General features: G+C 47.1%; 1 protein-coding gene across 1 annotated transcript in view; it reads left to right on the top strand.

The window, feature by feature from the left end:
* Positions 1–20,333, top strand: part of LOC117189609 (tyrosine-protein kinase-like otk) — a 52,700-nt gene extending 32,367 nt beyond the window's left edge. The window contains exons 4-5 of the mRNA XM_033394731.1: positions 2,540–3,423; positions 20,299–20,333. Of these exons, the coding sequence (XP_033250622.1) occupies positions 2,540–3,423; positions 20,299–20,322 (908 nt within the window). The 3' untranslated portion in view covers positions 20,323–20,333. The remainder of the gene's footprint in view (positions 1–2,539; positions 3,424–20,298) is intronic.
* The last annotated feature ends 385 nt before the right edge of the window (positions 20,334–20,718 follow it).

The raw sequence follows: 20,718 nt of genomic DNA on the forward strand, positions 1-20,718 counted from the left end.
TTGCACTGGCTACGCAGCCCCCGACGTCACGACCAGACTGATTTTCTGTCTCTCTCGCACGCACTCCTTGTCGTGTCGTTTAATATTAGCGGCGTCTGCCGGAGGAGAGCCATACTGACTTAGTATCGGGTATAACTGTAGAGTTGCGGTCTCCGCAGCAACTCACAACGTTCCCCCTCGTTTATTATGGGTCTCGGGTCTCGGGTCTCCGCTCTCGTCTCTGTCCCTCTGCCACTTCTCCGGACATTCCAGAGCCGTGGCCTGTCATTTGTTTACAGCCTTTTGTGGTTTATGCCTCAGCCAGCGGAAAAAGTTTAACGAATTTATTTTTTTTTTGGAGCCACCACCCGAAGGCGTTGCTTTTCTTCGTTTTTTCTTCGTTCTGTTCTCAGTGTTGTTTTTCTATGTTTACCTCGAGTTGCACGATCATCGTGTGAATGATGGCCGCTTTCACGACAGACAGACAGACAGATTCTCCCTCCGCCTGCCCTCGATTCTGTGATGAGTGTAGGTGTCAAAAGATTGCCCCCCAACTCAATGCTCATGCTCGCTGGAGTCACCGACGCTGCACAGTACATCAGTCTAATGAGACGACGCTCGTTAATTAGCGAGCGGCGTGCAACGGGCCATCTAATTTGAGTTACAGTTAGCCAGGGTCTACGACCCCCATCCCATGGCATGCCATACCATTCCATCCCAGCCCAGACGGTAGTTAAGATACAGATAGGAATGGAACCCAAGGATATCCAGATTCAGAATGGTTTTAACTGAAAAACAACTTCAAAGCCCCTTTATTCATATAGAAACATTCATCAGATACATTATCTTGTAGATAAAAACATACTCATAACTATTTAAGCCGATTCATCTATCAGTAATGGATGATGTGCTTCCCCCGCAATAAAAAATTTCGTGACATTTCCCGACTCGTATCCGTGCGATAGTTTTGTATCAATAATTCATCAAAGTTCGTACGAGCATCTGTCACAGATTTCTAGCTTACGTAGCCATTAGATACTTTTGTATTTATCAGTGAGACACTTCACCTGCCACTTTGCCGCTCATCCATGCCATCCATTCATTCAGTCATCCATTAGATACTTTCGCTGGTTCAGGTTCGGGTTCGGGCTCTGGTTGGCCTGTCTAAGTGCCAATTAGTTCACTCTACTGTCATTCTAGTCGTAACGTATTCCAAAAGTTTATGCCACAGGCCGACTGAATGGAATGTTTCCGTCAGTATGTCGTTGATGGGACGTGCCGGTGGTGCCCCACCTCATGCACACATAGAATACAGAGCAAACACAAACACAGATACACATACATGCATACATCTCAAACTTTTGACACTTCCTCGACGGCGACGGAGACGGAGATGGAGATGGAGAGGAAAATGGGCCCAGGCCTGTTTATTGAGTTGTTGCTGTCGCTCTGTATTTGGCTGGGGTGTTGGTTTTGGTGTTGCCATTGCCGAGGTTGTTGTTTTTTCTTTCCATCCAAATAAGTATCTACAAATATTTAGAGGGATTCTTTCTTGCTGTGTGCCCCCGACCACCGACTCCCACCGTCGCAGGGCAAACAGAGGCAGAGAGTCGGAGCCCAAACAAGATTTATGTGCATATGTAAATTGGTGTTTTCTAACCGCAGTGTCCGCAGTCAGCAGTCGACAGACCTGGCAAACATTCAGATAGGCCAAAAGAGAAATATCCATAAAACATACATCACACACAGCGGAGGCATGGCTTCCTTCTTCTTCCTCCTGCCCATCCGTAGATAAAAGAAAATTATGGCAGAAACCGAGGAAGAACCAAAAAATACCATTTGAATAAATTATCCAAGAGCTCAAATGAGAACTTTAAGGCGAACAATCTCGCGGCGATTGACAATTATCACGCTGAGATACAAAAGTATCTCGCTCTCTCATTGCCACAATGGAGCCTTTAGCTTTTCTTTTCTGCTTTTTGTGCTCTTGCCACAAAACTCTTTTCTCATGCAGCAATTGTTGCAAGTACCGTTTCGCTCCATTCCGCTCCTCAGTCTGCCCCGTCTGCTCTGACTCCTCTGTCTGAGTGGATGGCTGAAGCAGTGGAGGAGGAGAATATGCTGCCACGTATGAGCATTTACATGCATAAAGGTGCAAGGGTAGACGCGAACCTAGCCAGGTCCCCCCCCCAGCACCTGCCCCTGCCTCTGACTGACTGACAGTTCAATTTATGCTTCCTCTGCCCCTTTAAGCGGCAGCAACAAACACAAAGATTGCTGGGGCTGAGCGGAGCGTCGTGTTCCGCCCAGAACTGACGATAAAATGCACTTAATGCAGCGAGAAATTCAAAAGGGAAAAATCTGAAGGCAAAAAAAGAAGAGAAACTGAAATTTTCGCAGCCCAGAAAACTCATTAAGGCGAAATGTATCTTCCGGATATACACGTACTATGCATATTTATGGAATGCCAGCCTATTCAAGGCCTAAGGGAAACCCGAATCGCATACCATAAATTCAATTATTGATCGTCTGTTTGTGTTTTTGTTTCTGTTTCTTCCAGATCTGGAGTCGGCCAGCGTGAGGCTGCTGGGCAGCAATCGGAACGAGCTGCTGCTCAAGTGCCACGTGGAGGGCGCCTCCGGGGACGAGCCGCTGCAGATCGAGTGGTACCGGAACAGCGCCAGGCTGGCCAGCTGGGGCAACGTCCATTTGGAGCAGCATCGCCTGCTGGTGCGTCAGCCGAGTCCCTCCGACGATGGCCTCTACCGCTGCACTGCCTCGAACGCTGCAGGGCGGGTGATGAGCAAGCAGGGCTACGTCTACCAGGCGAACATCAAGTGTCTGCCCCGGCTGCTGAAGAAGAACCAGAAGCTGCCCGAGTCGTGGGGCAAGCAGATCTTCCTGTGCCGCGGCAAGCGGGGCGGATCTGGTGGCCTGGATCAGGCCCTCTCCCCGGCCCCCGAGGATCTGCGCATTGTCCAGGGACCCGCTGGCCAGCTGCTCATCAAGGAGGGCGACTCAGCCGCTCTCAGCTGCCTCTACGAGCTGCCCGCCGAGCTGCAGAACCAGCGCATTCAACTCCGCTGGCGAAAGGATGGCAAGCTGCTGCGACACGTGGAGCTGGGGGGGCGCCCCATACCAGGACACGCTCACGACTCTGGCAAGGATGCGCTGCTGCGCGAAGACGCCCGCCTGGTGCTGCACAAGCAGAACGGCACCCTGAGCTTTGCCAGCATCATTGCCAGCGACGCCGGCCAGTACCAGTGCCAGCTGCAGCTCGAGGGCCATGCGCCCCTCAACTCCTCCCCCGGCCTCCTGGAGGTCATCGAGCAGCTGAAGTTCGTGCCGCAGCCCACATCGAAGTATCTGGAGCTAGACGCAGCCGTGGCCAAGGTGCACTGCAAGGCCCAGGGCACACCGTCGCCGCAGGTGCAATGGCTGAGGGTGAGTAGAGTGCTTTTCATTTCGAGAGCACTCAAACAGGACGTGTATCCTCACTACATCTATCCCCCTGTCCATGTCATGTATCCGACAAATTGGAAAAACTCGCGCAACGCGTCGCTGAGCAAACATTTCCCCTCCGAATAAACCATTTGATATGTAAAACTCTATCCAGTCGACGGGTCCATCTGGCCTAAACACCTATCTCCTCCTCCTGCCGTCGACTTTCAGCTCTCAGCTGTCGCCAATGGCCAACCAATTTCGGCAACTGTTTGTCTATTTGTGGGGCGAAAAGTGAAATGGGAGACCGAGAGAAAGATACCCCTTTCAAAAGGAGATTTTTTCATTTGGTCTAAACCAACGTTGCTTTGCGTTGAGTTCCATCGTGTGTTTTTTATACCCGATACTCAAAATGAGTATAGGGGTATATTAGATTTGTGGTAAAAGTGGATGTGTGTAACGTCCAGAAGGAATCGTTTCCGACCCCATAAAGTATATATATTCTTGATAAGCATCAATAGCCGAGTCGATTGAGCCATGTCTGTCTGTCCGTCCGTCCGTCTGTCCGTCTGTCCGTCCCTATTAGCGCCTAATGCTCAAAGACTATAAAAGCTAGAGCAACGATGTTTTGGATCCAGACTTCTGTGATATGTCACTGCTACAAAAATATTTCAAAACTTCGCCCCGCCCACTTCCGCCCCCACAAAGGACGAAAATCTGTGGCATCCATAATTTTAAAAATACGAGAAAACCAAAAACGCAGAATCGTAGAGAATGACCATATCTTTTAGACTGCAGAATTTGAATAAGATCGTATTATTATTATAGCCAGCATCAAGAAAACAATTTCATTTTTTCTCGCCCTGTCTCTCTCTAACACACACGTAGCATAGCCGGCTTTGCTTAGAGTAAAACATTAGCGCCTAGATCTCAGAGACTACAAAAGCTAGAGCAACCAAATTTGGTATCCACACTCCTAATATATCGGACCGAGAAGAGTTTGTTTCAAAATTTCGCCACACCCCCTTCCGCCCCCACAAAGGACGAAAATCTGGGGATATTCAAAAATCTCAGAGACTATTAAGGCTAGAGTAACCAAATTTGGTATCCGCACTCCTGTTAGATCTTACTATAAAACGTGTGTTCAGGCCAGCCGTAAACAATTTCCGCGCACTGTGCCAACTCCGTGCGCCCCGGTCCCAACTCGCTCCCGCGCGCTCGGAGGGGCGCTCGGATCCACAATCCACGCTCACGGCAGAAAAAGCACCATAAGGCATAGAGTTAAGCAGTTACGATTTCACCCCCGCTTCAGACGGCCGATCTACAGCGCGACCGTCCAACCAAATACACACACATAATTATATATAAACCACGAAACATAACGGTTTTCATTTCACGGCTACATCAATTGCGTTGTGGGAGAGTTGAGCTTCGATCCGCCCCACTACAAACATTGGTCCTTCGAGCCGGATCTTCGCCTTCCCCATAAGGAGAAGCTCACCCCAGCCAGCATCGGCGGATCGCTCCAAGTTCAAGATAAGTACTCTTCGATTGTGCCTAACAACAGTGCAGTGATTTTGTGCGAGTTTTCCATCCCAGTCCGAGTTCCCGTGGCATATGTACATACATATGTACATATGTATTTATTTCTCGCTCTAGCTCCAAATTAAACCATACTTCGTTCTGCCAACGGTTGTGGCTTCCTACTTCTCCAAAGGTTTAATTTAATCCGAGCTAACTCCTGCGTTCAGCTTCCGATCCAGTGTAAATAATATTCTTACCTCTCCAGCTACCAGCTGAGCTTTCGTACATACATGTATGTACACATCGCAGCGCAATCCAAGCGGCTGGCAACAAACATAAAGGCATATTCTTGCAATTATTTTTGTGGTTTATTCCGTGCATGCTAAACGTTCCATAGTTTGTCGGTTTTATAAGGAAATAAAATAACAAATCACGGCGCCTCCTTATTTAACTAATTATACTACCAACAAGATAACGATCCATACATACTGCACATACATGTAAGAAGGAGTGGGCCAGCTGGCCTATTGAGGGGGCAGCGGAGATAAGCAACAGCAGTAATAACAGCAGCAGCAACAGCAGTAGTAACAGAAGCAGATCAACAGCGGACAGAGAAGAAGAGGAACCGAGCGAAGCAGTGAAAAGGAGAGAACAGCAGCATACGGACGCGACTCAAGCAGCAGCAGAAAATCAGCAGAAATAAGCCGTAACATTAAGAACTTTTGTAAGCACACATACCAGGCCACCGCGATAATAATACGAATAAACAACACTCTAAATAATATCTTACATTTGGGGGCTCAACCAGTCGCGTACTGCCTGTGTAAAGTGGAAAAAATCAAAAATTGTGTGTCTCATGTCTCAGAAGCAGGCAGCAGACGAAGCGAGACGGAAAAGCAAAAATTCGGTGCAAAAAAAAACTGCGCATTAGACTCTCAGAAGCCGCAAGCAGAGGAAGCGAGACAGCGAGTGGGTGAAAAGAAGAACCGAGAAAAAAGGGTTGTTTCAAGCCGGCTGCCCACAAGAGTATTGCGCAGTAGAATTATAATGGAAAATACAAGTGGACCACCAGCCGGGAATATGCAGCAAAACGCGAACGAGGAAGCGATGAGGTCAACACTCCTAGAAGAAAACACACAGACGCTCCAACAGCTGGTTCAACTGCTCTCGATGAAAATAAATGCTGATGAAATAGACAAGAAAAATGATGCAAAGCATCAAAATTATTCCAGAATTCAACGGAGAAAATATGTCGGTACAGCAGTGGTTTATTAACTTCGAGCTAAACGCTGAAGCATAAATGACAAACAAAAATACGTGCAAGCCCGAGCAAAAATGACAGGTACAGCCGCTCTTTTTCTCGAGTCCACAGCAGTGTATGAGTACGGCCAATTGCGTCACCAACTTTTACAGGAGTTTGAGTGTGAGCGTTTATGCAGTGCGCAAATTCACAATCAATTGTCTATGCGAGTGAAGATTGCCGGCGAAAGTTTTCACGAATATATACTACATATGAAACGCATTGCTGCACGTGGGACAACAGACACTGAGTCGGTGATTCGATACATTGTCGACGGACTGAATTTAAAAACCGATTATAAGTAAACCTTGTATGGATGCAGCTCATACAAGCAGCTGCGAGAGAAGTACGAAATCTACGAAAGAACGCTCGCGGTTGATGGGGGCTTGGCCCCGAAACAAAAAGACTCACAGCCGTTCGGAAAGAAGTCCAATTTCACCAAATATGAAAGGAATCAACACTGCTACAATTGTGGATCCCAGGAGCATCTACGCAAGGATTGCCGAGCTGCATTAAAGTGTTTCCGCTGCAATCAGACTGGACACATGTCTAAGTATTGCCCGAGTGCTGCTGCCGTAAACGTTGCATACGAGGAAAAACGCCTGAAGTCTCTTAAAATTAACGACGTGCAAGTCAAGGGGCTCATAGACACCGGTGCAGATGTTTCCCTATTAAAGATGTCAGTGTTCGGCAAAATGAGTGGTATCCATCTGCAAGCCAGTTCGTCAACTTTGAGGGGACTTGGAAACAACATCACACGCTCCGCTGGGCAGTTTACGGCAGAAGTGGAGATCGACGGAATGCGACTGGCACACAAATTCCTTGTGGTGGCCGATCATGCCGTCGGATGCGAATTGTTGCTTGGACACGACTTTATATCCAAGTTCACAATGACATCAACGCCAGGAGGATATAAGTTTTCTCCCCTGCCGGGGGAGGAAACTGAGGACACCAAACAGATAAGTATTTACAACGTGGTCGAAGCAAATACTGACATAAACATTCCATCGCAGTTCAGAGATGCCGTCCAATCAATGATTCAGGACTTTACCGAAAAGAAGCAGACTGCAGTGTGCCCGATCATGCTGAAGATCGTACCGGACGAGAAAATAGCGCCGTTTCGACATTCGCCAAGTCGAGTGGCCATCAGCGAAGCCGACGTTGTCAAGCAGCAGATCGATGAATGGGCCAACGCTGGGATAATACGACGCTCATCATCAAATTTCGCCAGTCGGACTGTAATTGTCAAGAAAAAGGATGGGAGCAGCCGGGTCTGCGTGGACTATCGTCAGTTGAACAAGATGGTCTTGAAAGATTGCTTTCCCGTTCCAATCGTTGAAGAGGTGCTGGAAAAACTGGAAAATGCTAAAGTGTTCACCATCATGGACTTAGAAAATGGGTTTTTCCACGTTCCTGTGGAAGAAAGCAGCAAAAAATATACGGCGTTCATAACGAAGGAAGGCCTCTTTGAGTTCAACCGTGCGCCTTTCGGTTTTTGCAATTCGCCAGCAGTTTTCATCCGTTTTATAAGTTTTGTATTTCAAAACCTTATAAATGAAAACATTCTTGACCTGTACATGGACGATATCGTTATACAAGCTGAAACCGCCGACGAATGCCTGGGAAAGCTGAAGAAGGTTTTTGATGCTGCAGCTGAATACGGGCTGAAGATGAAGTGGAAGAAGTGCCGATTTCTGCAGTCGACCATTACATTTTTGGGTCATAAAGTTGGAGGAGGGGAAATCAAGCCAGGATTGGAGAAAACCAAAGCCGTCAGCAAGTTCCCGATGCCGAAAAACATAAAGGCTGTGCAGTCGTTTTTAGGATTAACTGGGTTTTTCCGTAAATTCATAAGAAACTATTCGCTAATCGACAAACCACTGACCAATCTGCTGCGAAAAGATGTCCCATTTAAAATGAGTCTGGAGGAGCAGCAGGCGTTCGCTACATTAAAGGAAGCATTGGTGAAAGAGCCGGTCTTGAAACTTTATCGCAGGAATGCAAAAACCGAGATACACACTGATGCGTCAAAGGACGGGTTTGCAGCGGCGTTGTTACAATGGCACGAAGGACAATTGCATCCGATCTTATTCTGGAGTAAGAAAACCTCGGAGTCTGAAGCACGACAGCATAGCTATATACAGGAAGCCAAAGCAATTTTCCTAGCGTGCAAAAAATTTCGTCAGTACATACTTGGAACCAACTTTAAGCTCGTAACGGATTGCGCTGCTTTCAAGCAAACGTTAAGCAAGAAGGACGTTCCGCGGGAGGTAGCCCAATGGGTCCTGTACTTGCAGGACTACGACTTTGAAGTGGAACACAGACCAGGAGAACGGCTGAAGCATGTGGATTGCCTGAGTAGGTACCAGTAGTACAGCAGTAGCAGGAGGAGGTTGGTGCAAGGCACGGACTTGCTGGCAATACCGAAGTCATTAGAAAAAGAAATAAGAACCGACGCTCACAACGCAGGACACTTTGCCGCTCAAAAAACAATGCATACCGTAAAGCAGAGCTATTGGATTCCACATCTGGAAGGAAAAGTAATGCAGATCATAGGAAACTGTATGAAATGTATAATCTACAACAAAAAGCTTGGCAAAAGAGAGGGATTTCTGCATCAAATTGACAAAGGATCACAGCCGCTGTATACTATACACGTGGATCACCTTGGGCCTATGGATGCTACTTCAAAGCAGTACAAGTACATCTTCGCAATGGTTGATAGCTTCAGTAAGTTCGTATGGATGTATCCCACAAAAACAACAGGAGCAGACGAAGTTCTCAAGAAGTTAAGGGAGTGGTCTGATGTATTTGGTAATCCGGCACGCATAGTAAGCGATCGTGGAGCAGCATTTACATCTTCAAGCTTTGAGGAGTTTGTCAAGGAAAAGAACATCGAACACATATGGAGCACCACAGGGGTACCAAGAGGAAACGGACAAATTGAACGCGTAAACCGATCTATTCTGAGCATCATTTCCAAATTGTCGTCGGAGGAACCTGGAAGATGGTATAAGTTCGTACCGCGAGTTCAGAGGGCTATTAACAGCACTGTTCATGTGTCTACAATGCGTTGTCCATTTGAGCTGATGATCGGGGTAAAAATGCGTTGTGGACCGGATAGCGACATACTTCAGCTAATAGAAAAAGAGATGGTTGATAATTTTGAAGACGAGAGGCAAATGATGCGACAAGAGGCAAAAGAAAATATTCAGCAGGCCCAGGACAGATACAAGGAACAATTCGATAAAAAGCGGAAATGCGAATACGGATACAAGGTCGGAGATCTCATAGCCATACGTAGAACACAATTTGTAACCGGAAAAAAGATGGCCAGCGAATTCTTAGGACCATACGAAATAACCAACGTGAAACGAGGCGGACGCTATAATGTTCGGAAGGCAGCAGACGTCGAAGGACCAAGCAATACGACCACAAGCAATGATAACATGAAACTATGGAGCTTTTCTGTAGAAAACGAGGACGCATGGTCATCAGGGACTGATGACTAATCAGGATGACCGAGTGTAAGAAGGAGTGGGCCAGCTGGCCTATTGAGGGGGCAGCGGAGATAAGCAACAGCAGTAATAACAGCAGCAGAAGAACAGCTGATTAGCAGCAACAGCAGTAGTAACAGCAGCAGCAACAGCAGTAGTAACAGAAGCAGATCAACAGCGGACAGAGAAGAAGAGGAACCGAGCGAAGCAGTGAAAAGGAGAGAACAGCAGCATACGGACGCGACTCAAGCAGCAGCAGAAAATCAGCAGAAATAAGCCGTAACATTAAGAACTTTTGTAAGCACACATACCAGGCCACCGCGATAATAATACGAATAAACAACACTCTAAATAATATGTTACATACATATGTATTTATCTTACATATCTATACGTACGCATTTTAAATTAGCATATTCTTGCACATCTATATAATATACATATTGTATATAAAACGGTTATCCACCGTTTTACCCGTTGTTTGACATCTCTTCAACCCAAGCCGCGGTACATAGCACTTACAGCCATACATACACACATACAAGCAGCAGCAGCGGTGCATTCTTTTCGTTTTTCTTTTCGCTTTCGCTTCTCCACCGTTTGCCTGCGTTGTAGTTGTTGGGAGAATATTTTTCGGTGCCGCGCTTGACCGTAACGGAACGCCAAGTGACTCGCTACCCTGCATTTCGAGAGTATATTGTCTTCAACCGTAGTTAAATCGTAGTATTTATATCTATATATTCCGGCCACGGTGTACTATTTCCATAATTTAAATACTCGCAATAAATTCCACCAAAACCACATATCCACGGTTCGTAGTTCTGAACTTCCACGTCGCCATTTCCGCTCACCTACCTTTGCGACTCTACTACGCGTTATCGCAGATCCATCAGCAAACATGCCCACTGTTGAGAAGAAATCTCGCAAGAAGTTTAAGCGGGTGAGTTCGCTGAGTTTGCCCCATCCACCCAGCTCCAACGGCTCAGCCACTACGCCCACATCTTCCCGTCCGGCCCCAGCTGAGCGAGGTCCGACCACGTCTGGGGTTCACGCACCACATGCCTTCGAGGATTTGTTGCTCCCCTCGGGAGTCCCTCGCACGGCTCCTAGCACTATGGCCGCCAGTTCCGCACAGTCTAAGTTTGCCTTGGCTGCAAGCAGACTGACCCGCTTCGACCAGAAGCTCAGCGCTCCAGATGCTAGCACACCAACCCGCTCGCTCTCCCAAGTCCATCGAGAACAACTCCGAAGCCTGTGGGCAAAGGTGGACGCGGAGTTCGCGGCCTGTTCGGTGACGATGGCGGAAGAGGATCCAGAGGGTGTAGCTTATGTCCAAGAGATGTACGATGACTGCTACGCGGTCTACGCGCAATGCCTGGCCAAACTGAACGATCAGCTCGAGCCCCCGACTGTCCCTCACACGCCGCAACTGGCCGTTCAAGTGCCGACTTCCGGCGGTTGCCGCCTCCCTCCATGTGACACTGAAGTTTTCAGTGGGGACTACCAGCAGTGGCCCACGTTCCGAGACCTGTTCACCGCCATCTACATAGAAAACCCAAGGTTGGCTCCAGTGGAAAAACTGTTCCACCTCAACAAAAAGACCAGCGGTGAAGCCCACGACATAGTGGCACAGGCTCCACTTACGAACGAGGGTTTCGCGTCCGCATGGAACGCCCTCCGTGAGCGTTTCCAAAACAAGAGGCTGATACTCAAGGCCCAGCTGAAGATCCTTTTCAGTCTGCCCCAAATCCGTACCGAGTCAGCAGCAGCGCTAAAAGAGCTCCAGAGGGCCGTCCACAAGTGCCTCACGACACTCACCCATTCCGAGGTCTCCACAGACAGCGTTTTCGTTGACGGAGTTTTAGTGTACCTCATTTCCGCTAAGCTGCCAAAGACGACCTTAGAGCTTTGGGAGCAATCCGTGACGCACAAGTCCGAAATTCCCACCTGGCACGCCATGGACAAGTTCCTGGCGGAGCGGTACCTGTCTCTCGAAGTGACCGAGGACGACCATCCAGGCATGGAGACTCAGGCCCACTCCAGGGCGAGCATACGCACTGCAGACAATTCGAGAAGCAATCCGTTTCGGTCTCAAGGAAGTCCTTATCCTAGGAGTGCCCACTCGTTCGAGACCACAGAGAATCAAACGAGGAGCACGTGTGATCTCTGCTCCAAAGAGTATCATCCAATCCGGTTATGCCCTTTGTGGAGATAATGTTTTTTATCCCCAATCGGCCGACTAATTATTTCGAATTAAATAAAACTCGGCGCAGAAATAAAATAACGATATGTTCTTTAATGCGTGACATCCAAATTGCAAGTGTGGCTTGCCTGCCCTTTACATTGCCGCTCCGATCGCTAAGCGCAGCTTCGCTCGGCCGACGTCGGTAGGCAGACGCAAAGCGGAGATAGCGAAGAGCGAGCTGGCAGAGAGCGTTTAGCAGGGCAAGCAAGCGCAAAGCTTTAACAACCACATGAGTGACATAGACATAAGTAACAAACAAAATAAGCGGCTGAGGGCCAAGAATTAGGTGCTATTTGGCAAGCAGCTAATCGGCTGGGTTCTGCTCCGAACATTCACCCCCCGTTGGAAGGCAAAGGCTTTCAACAGATCCATCCTGAAGGGGCAGAACCGCTATTTTTCCAACGGCCCTCTTGAAGATGCTTGCTTGGGCGCAGCTGGCGGCTACGCTGATCGTCGAACGCAGCAATCGGCGCTTCTTTACGAAGGCGGCTTGTCGTGACTACGTCTTGATCATCGGGAACCTCTGTAATTGCATAGAATGGCAGGAAATTTGGCAATGTAGAAACTGTTGAAAGTTGAATTTCATTTGGCGTGGATATGTAGGTTTTTAATATATGGAAAAGTTCGCGCTGCAGTTCCTGATTCTCCGATCGCAGTTTTTCCACTTGCACCTGGCACTCGAGCAGCTGCTTCCTGCATTGCTGCTCTAAGTTTTGGTACTCCAGCGTTGTGGGTCGAAAATCGTCAATAGAGATGCACGAGGAATTTTCAAAAGCTGCACGCTTATTCTCCGAGCTATCAATGCTTCCTGATACTATCCAACCAAGTTTAGTCTCCTGCAATGTTGGCAATTGGGCTGATAGTCGAATCTGTCCGACGCACATTAAATCGAAGAACAAACCAGAACCTATCAACAGATCGATACGTTGGGGCTTGGAGAAATTAGGATCAGCTAGTTTTAGATTATTCGGCATTGGCCAATCCTTTGCGTCTACGCCGAAGTTAGGCTGCATTTCCGTAATTGAGTTGGTGACAATTGCAGCGAAGGAAGCTCGATAGCTTGCGTCCTGGATTGTACAACTATATGTACAGACTTGCTCGAAGGTAGAATGGAATCTCCGATTCCAGAGATGTGAACATAAGACGAGCAATGATCCAACTGCAACTGATCAGCAAGTCTAGATGTTACAAAGTTTGCCTGTGATGCAGAATCCAAAATGGCACGACATGGGATAAGTGCTCCATAACGATCTGTTACATGGACGAGGGCAGTAGGTAGCAACACGTTCTGGCTAGGCTGAGATTTCTGGATCGAGGGGGGAGGGCTAGAACACCCGCTTGCTAGAAGCACAGTCGCGGCCTCTTGCTGGATCGATTCCTCGGCCGGTGAAGAGGAAGATGAAGCACCCGTTCCCGATGGAATGTGGAGTAGCGTGTGATGTTTGGCCTGGCAATGCCTGCAAAGTCCTGACCTGCACCTCTGCAATTCATGGCCTTTGTTGAGGCAGTTCAAACACAAGCGGCTCTTCTTTGCTTCTTTGTATCGTTCAAACGCAGAGAGATTCAGGAATGCCTGACATCTAGATATGTAATGCTCGGAGGAATTGCAATGGTTACATATGGGGTTAGGATGGTCGTTACTGGAGGTGATAAGGGTGACAGGATTGTCTTCTCCCACCTGTTGACTAGGACTTGTTGCCATGGCTGATCCCAAATTCTCCAGCATCCGACATCTCGCTTCCAAAAATGAGGCCATGCTTGACCACCGAGGCAATCCTGACGTCGGCAAGTTCTCTTCCCATTTCTCCTTTGTTTTGTGGTCCAGTTTCGTGCCTATGATGAAGATCAGCAACCCATCCGAAATCTCCTGCGGGGTCGCCAAGGTCTGAAGTGCACGCAAGTGCGAATTGATTTTGTCGCTGAGCGCGCGCAAGCCGATAGCTGAGCCCTTCTCCACCCCTTGCAGCCCGAAAATAGCCTTGACGTGTGCCTGAAAATGTAACAGTTTATTATCGAATCGCAACATTAGCAAAGTCAACGCCTTGTCGTAATTCTCCTCAGAAAGTTCCAAGGAATGAATCGTATCCAGCGCAGCACCATCTAGACATCCACGAAGATATTGGAATTTTTCGATGATTGGTATACGATGGTCTTTGTGCACCATTGTCGAGAACATTGAGTGGAATTCCGGCCAATCCATGTAGTTCCCCCCGAATCGCGGAAGCTGCAACTCGGGCATTCGAGAACGGCCTATACTATTATAGGCGAACAACGACGAATTCCCCTCGAGAGTATGCCGAGCCGTTGAATTGGCAACATTTACCGTGCGAGCAGCCATCAACTCCCGCGACAGCCTGGACCTAACCTTGACATAAACATTCGAAAAGTCCAGCCGGGCATCATGGGCTAACTGCAGGAAATCCAGCCTTTCAAGGCTCGTTTGAGCGGCATCGAAATCCGCATTCATTCGCTCGATCTGCTCTAAGCGAGCTTGAAGTTCTGCCTCATCTAACTCGGCAAGCTCTTCCTTGGTGAGAAAGCGATCCATGGCCTTTAGTTGGCGCGCGATGGACTCGGCCTTGTGCTTGTAGAAATCCACATCACTCGGCATTGCTGCGTTCGCGACATTGGTAGGCTCAGGTGCCGCCATGTTGAGGTTTTAAAAGAGTCACTCAGCACGACCGAAAAAGACACCCTGTATACGTATAAACGTGGGACCGAAAGCAAAGGGATTACAGCTAATGCCTTTAGCTGTGCGGCTGTGCGAGCTGTCCGATTCCGCTTTGTACTCCGCTTGTGTGTATTAGTGAGTTCGCTGCACTGCCTACCGCACTGCACTGACCGAATTGTCGCGACAGAGAAATTAATAGCCAGCAATGCGTGTATGTAGGTGTATGTAAGTGTGTTTTAGCACCGAATTGTGCTTAACCGCCGAAAATTTGCTAGGGCTAACGATTGTCGATCGCGAATGATTATTAATTGACACTGCAACTCAGAGATCACGTCGGGGTCACCAAATTTTATGTGGAGATCATGTTTTTTATCCCCAATCGGCCGACTAATTATTTCGAATTAAATAAAACTCGGCGCAGAAATAAAATTACGATATGTTCTTTAATGCGTGACATCCAAATTGCAAGTGTGGCTTGCCTGCCCTTTACATTGCCGCTCCGATCGCTAAGCGCAGCTTCGCTCGGCCGACGTCGGTAGGCAGACGCAAAGCGGAGATAGCGAAGAGCGAGCTGGCAGAGAGCGTTTAGCAGGGCAAGCAAGCGCAAAGCTTTAACAAACAAATGAGTGACATAGACATAAGTAACAAACAAAATAAGCGGCTGAGGGCCAAGAATTAGGTGCTATTTGGCAAGCAGCTAATCGGCTGGGTTCTGCTCCGAACACCCTTACTTCCTTCAAATGCCCGCTGGCGCTCGCTCCGACTACATTAAGCAAAAGCAGCTTTGTTTGAACTGCTTTGCAAGGGGCCACCAGATACGAGCATGCCAAAGCGCCCACAATTGCATAATTTGTGGAGACCGGCACCATACGCTTCTGCACCGTAGCAATCCAGCAAACTCCAGCGAGGCGATTTCCACAACGGCACAAAATTCCTCAGCGTGGCCCGAGCTACATCTACGAGTACCAAGCGTACAAAATCCAAGTTCGTCCGAAGCCCAGCCAAACGTTCAGTCATATTTCGCCTCCGGTACGAGTGCTGTCCTCCTAGGCACGGCCATCGTTAATATTTGCCACCTGGTAAAAACTTTCCACGCCCGCGCTCTGATCGACTCTGGCTCAGAGGCAACGTTCATTACAGAACGACTTGTGGACATGATCAAATTGCCATTCCAACGTATCCAGGCACAGGTCTCCGGCAAATATAATGCCGTATCCGCTCAGTCAAAGAAGCTCTGCAGTTTTTCCATCCGTTCTCCGACTAAGCCGGGCTTACAACTAAATGCCACAGCCTACGTTATTCCGGAATTGGCCGCGAATATTCCATCGCATCCGATCTCGCAAGGGTTCTTGAGAGACCTGCCGAACCTCTCATGGGCGGATCCGACCTTCTATGAGAGTTCTCAAATAGATATCCTGATTGGAGCGGATATCCTTCCCTCCATTCAGTTAAGTGGCTCACTGACCAACATCTGTGGCTCTCTCCTCGGGCAGGAGACCATTTTCGGCTGGGTACTCACAGGTCCAGTGCCTCAAGTGATGAATGATGAATCAAATCTCATCGTTCTCGAGTCAAATTTCCAGACGACCTATCACACTGGTAGAAGACTCGGGGTCTTTTTACGACAGCAATTTCCTTCCAGCTCCCTCCGCAGAAGTTCTCGAACGGTCTCCTGACCGACGGAAATATTTCCAAAATATGCACTGTATGAAAGCTCTACGCTCCGGTCCGAATTCAAGCCTGAACTCGAAGGTGAATCCGTCCTTAGATCAACATAGCCTCACCAGACTATGTAACCGGGCGGCAATTTCCAATGTCTTAAATGTGCCTCTTACCCGTTCCAAGATCGTTACTAATGTGTCTTCGACGCCTTTATTTCAATTTAGTTCTCCGCACCCAGATATGGCCCCACGTCCCCGCGCCAATACCCCAATACTCATTTTGAGTATCGGGTATACAAATGAGTATTGGGGTATATTAGATTTGTGGTAAAAGTGGATGTGTGTAACGTCCAGAAGGAATCGTTTCCGACCCCATAAAGTATATATATTCTTGATCAGCATCAATAGCCAAGTCGATTGAGCCATGTCTGTCTGCCCGTCTGTCCGTCTGTCCGTCCGTCCGTCTGTCCGTCCCCTTCAGCGCCTAGTGCTCAAGGACTATAAGAGCTAGAGCAACGATGTTTTGGACCCAGACTTCTGTGATATGTCCCTGCTACAAAAATATTTCAAAACTTCGCCCCGCCAACTTCCGCCCCCACAAAGGACGAAAATCTGTGGCATCCACAATTTTAAAGATATGAGAAAACCAAAAACGTAGAACAGTAGAGAATGACTATATCTTTAAGACTGCGGAATCTGAATTGGATCGTATTATTATTATAGCCAGCATCAAGAAAACAATTTCATTTTTTCTCGCCCTGTCTCTCTCTAACACACACGTAGCATAGGCGGCCTTGCTTAGAGTAAAACATTAGCGCCTAGATCTCAAAGACTACAAAAGCTAGAGCAACCAAATTTGGTCTCCACACTCCTAATCTTTCGGAGCGAGAGGAGTTTGTTTTAAAATTTTGCCACACCCCCTTCCGCCCCCGCAAAGGACGAAAATCTGGGGATATTCAAAAATCTCAGAGACTATTAAGGCTAGAGTAACCAAATTTGGTATCCGCACTCCTGTTAGATCTTACTATAAAACGTGTATCTCAAAATTTCGCCCCACCCTTTTCCGCCCACACAAAGAACGAAAATCTGTTGCATCCACAATATTGCACATTCGAGAAAACTAAAAACACAGAATCATAGATAATGACCATATCTATCAGATTGCTGAATCTGGATCAGATCAGATCATTTTTATAGCCAATAGGAACAAATCAATTTGCAGTGGCTACGCAGCGCCCGACGTCACGCTCAGACTGATTTTCTGTCTCTCTCGCACGCACTTTTTGTCGTGTCGTTTAATATTAGCGGCGTCTGCCGGAGGAGAGCCATACTGACTTAGTATCGGGTATAACCGTAGAGTTGCGGTGTCCGCAGCAACTCACAACGTTCCCCCTCGTTTAAATATAGTATATGTATGTATTTATAGCTATAAAAGGAACACACACAACCACACACACTTACAGCTAGTATTTTAAGCTTAGATGCATGTTTAAAAAACATTTAAATAAACACGAATAAATAAATTTAACCGAAATAAAAGCAAAGCCTCTCTGAATTATTTAAAGAAAAATCTACTTCGGGTGGGGTCCAGGGCGTCCTTTCATAGGCATTTCATTTTGGACTGGGCAAATTTGTTAAGGGTCCTTTGGGCCTGCGAGTAGGGGTCCTTGGCTCATTCTCGCTTCACTTGATTTGAAAAATGAGCGCCTATTGAATGCCCGGATTGAGAGCCGGCTCTGACTTGGCTTTTTTTTCGCTCCCCCCCAGCCCCAAAAACGATTGACAAACAAACACGGCAATAAACCGTAAAGTTGCCTTTGCTTATTGGGGCTTTAAGTTTTCCATGCACTATCAGAACGTTCGCAGTTTGCTGGGAAAATTGCGTCAAATTCATACTAATAGCGCGCCCTTTGATTTCGATGCCATCGCGTTTACCGAAACCTGGCTTAACTCCTCTGTCAATGATCATGAAATTTTCATTGATAGTTACACTATTTATAGAATGGACCGCCCATCTTTTGCAGATTGGGTTCTGATTGCAGTCAAATCTGTTTTCTCATCTGAGTTATTCCCATTCAATAAAATTCATGAAATTGAATTTGTTGCAGTCAAAGTTCGTGTTGGCTCCGCATTTTTCTATTTAACCTGCTCTTACATTCCTCCCAGGTCTGATGCTGAGCTTTACTTACACCACCTCTCAGCAATTAATACTGTTGTTTCAGCATAAGGGTGCAATGATCGAATTATCGTCATGGGGGACTTTAACCTCCCATTTCTTTCTTGGCTGCCTTGTGATGACGCTACCCTGTTGTTTCCCAATTGCCATAATGACTTTATCAATGCGCTAACGGATATTTCCCTTGTCCAAATTAATGCCGTTAAAAACATTAGGGACAGACTTCTTGACCTCGTTTTTGTTAACGATGGTTCTCTTGCTACGGTATCTAGAGCAAGCCCAATATCTCTCCCTGAAGATCCTTACCATCCAACTTTGTTGATATCACTGGAGTGTTCACAATCTGGAGGTGCTGATAGTTCCATGGCTCCTTGTCACATAAAGTGTTTTCGCAAAACAAACTTTATCGATTTAGATCTACATCTCTCGCGTGTTGATTGGTCGTTTCTTTATTCATTACCGAACATAGATGCAACTGTTAACTCGTTTTATAGTTCTATTTACTCCGCCCTTAATACGTTTGTTCCAGATATCACTGTACCTGTAAGCCTCCCTGGTTCTCCAATTATTTGTCATACTTAAAAAATTATAAATCCCTGCTCTATAAAAAGTACCAGAAGTCGGGCTCCACGTTGGCCTTAGCTCTATACTCCTCCGCTCGCTCTCTGTTCCTTGCCGTCAATAGTCAGTGTTATAATCATTACCTTACACAATGTAGTAGTAACTTTCGTAGTGATCCTAAAATATTCTATTCGTTCGTTAACTCTAAGCGCAAGTCAAACGTTTTTCCTCCGCCCCTTCATTACCAGAACAAAACAGAAGCTTCTGCTGTTGGTATTGCAAATTTATTTGCTAACTTTTTCCAAACAACGTACTCGTCTCATATTTACAACGCATCCGTATCCGTACCAGCTACCTCAAGCTAACAGCATTTTTCTGCCCTTTTTCGAGGAAAGCGTTGTTCTGGAAGGTTTGTCATCTATGGACATATCGTTTTCTGCGGGTCCAGATAAGGTACCAAGTTGCATCTTAAAACACTGTTCCCAGTCCCTTTGCAAACCCTTGACCTTTCTCTTCAACCTCTACTTGGAACAGTCTTGTCTCCCAGTAATTTTGAATGAGTCCTACATCATTCCGCTTCACAAAAAAGGTTCAAGATCAAACATTGAAAACTATCGTGGTATCGCAAAGCTTTCCGCCATCCCGAAGCTTCTTGAGTTCCTGGTCACCCGGCAAATATAACATCTTTGTTGCAGCTTGATATCTCCGTCGCAACACGGTTTTTTCAGACATCGTTCAACATCGAGGTTGAGGAATTCAATTCAACCTCAACATCAACCTCCCTTCTTGAGTTTTCTAACCTAATCCACCGTGGTTTTCAAATTGGTTTGCAGACGGAAGTAGTTTTTACGGACTTCAGCAAGGCATTCGATTCTGTGAACCATGCTCTGCTTATTCACAAGCTCTCTTTATTAGGGTTCCCAACGAATCTTCTAGATTGGATTTTGTCCTATCTCTCTAACCGTACTCAACGTGTTTTGTTTTCTAACGTGTTGTCAAATACTGTTAATGTTACTTCAGGTGTGCCACAGGGAAGTCATCTGGGCCCGCTTCTGTTTATTTTATTTGTGAATGACCTTCCTCAAGTTATAACATACTCTACTACACTAATGTATGCTGATGATGTCAAAATCTGTCTTTCTTACTCTGATTGGTATTTGCACACACGCCTTCAACTTGATCTAAGTAAACTACTATTGTGGTGTTCAACTAATCTTCTTTTTCTGAACCTTTCCAAATGCAGTCTCGAACGAGTGGGCACTCCTAGGATAAGGACTTCCTTGAGACCGAAACGGATTGCTTCTCGAATTGTCTGCAGTGCGTATGCTCGCCCTGGAGTGGGCCTGAGTCTCCATGCCTGGATGGTCGTCCTCGGTCACTTCGAGAGACAGGTACCGCTCCGCCAGGAACTTGTCCATGGCGTGCCAGGTGGGAATTTCGGACTTGTGCGTCACGGATTGCTCCCAAAGCTCTAAGGTCGTCTTTGGCAGCTTAGCTGGCACATAATTGAAGCACATCGCAGACTCGTTTGTTACTCAGCTTAGCCATCTCTCCGGCCATCATACATATGTACATATACATGCCCGGTGTATGGTGTACGGTGCGGAGTTTTATAGGTCTGCTCTGGTTTTTATGGCTGCCCAGCCAAGCCATCGGCCGAGTG

This window comes from Drosophila miranda, assembly GCF_003369915.1.
Source record: "Drosophila miranda strain MSH22 chromosome Y unlocalized genomic scaffold, D.miranda_PacBio2.1 Contig_Y1_pilon, whole genome shotgun sequence".
In the NCBI taxonomy this organism is placed as follows: Eukaryota; Metazoa; Arthropoda; class Insecta; order Diptera; family Drosophilidae; genus Drosophila; species Drosophila miranda.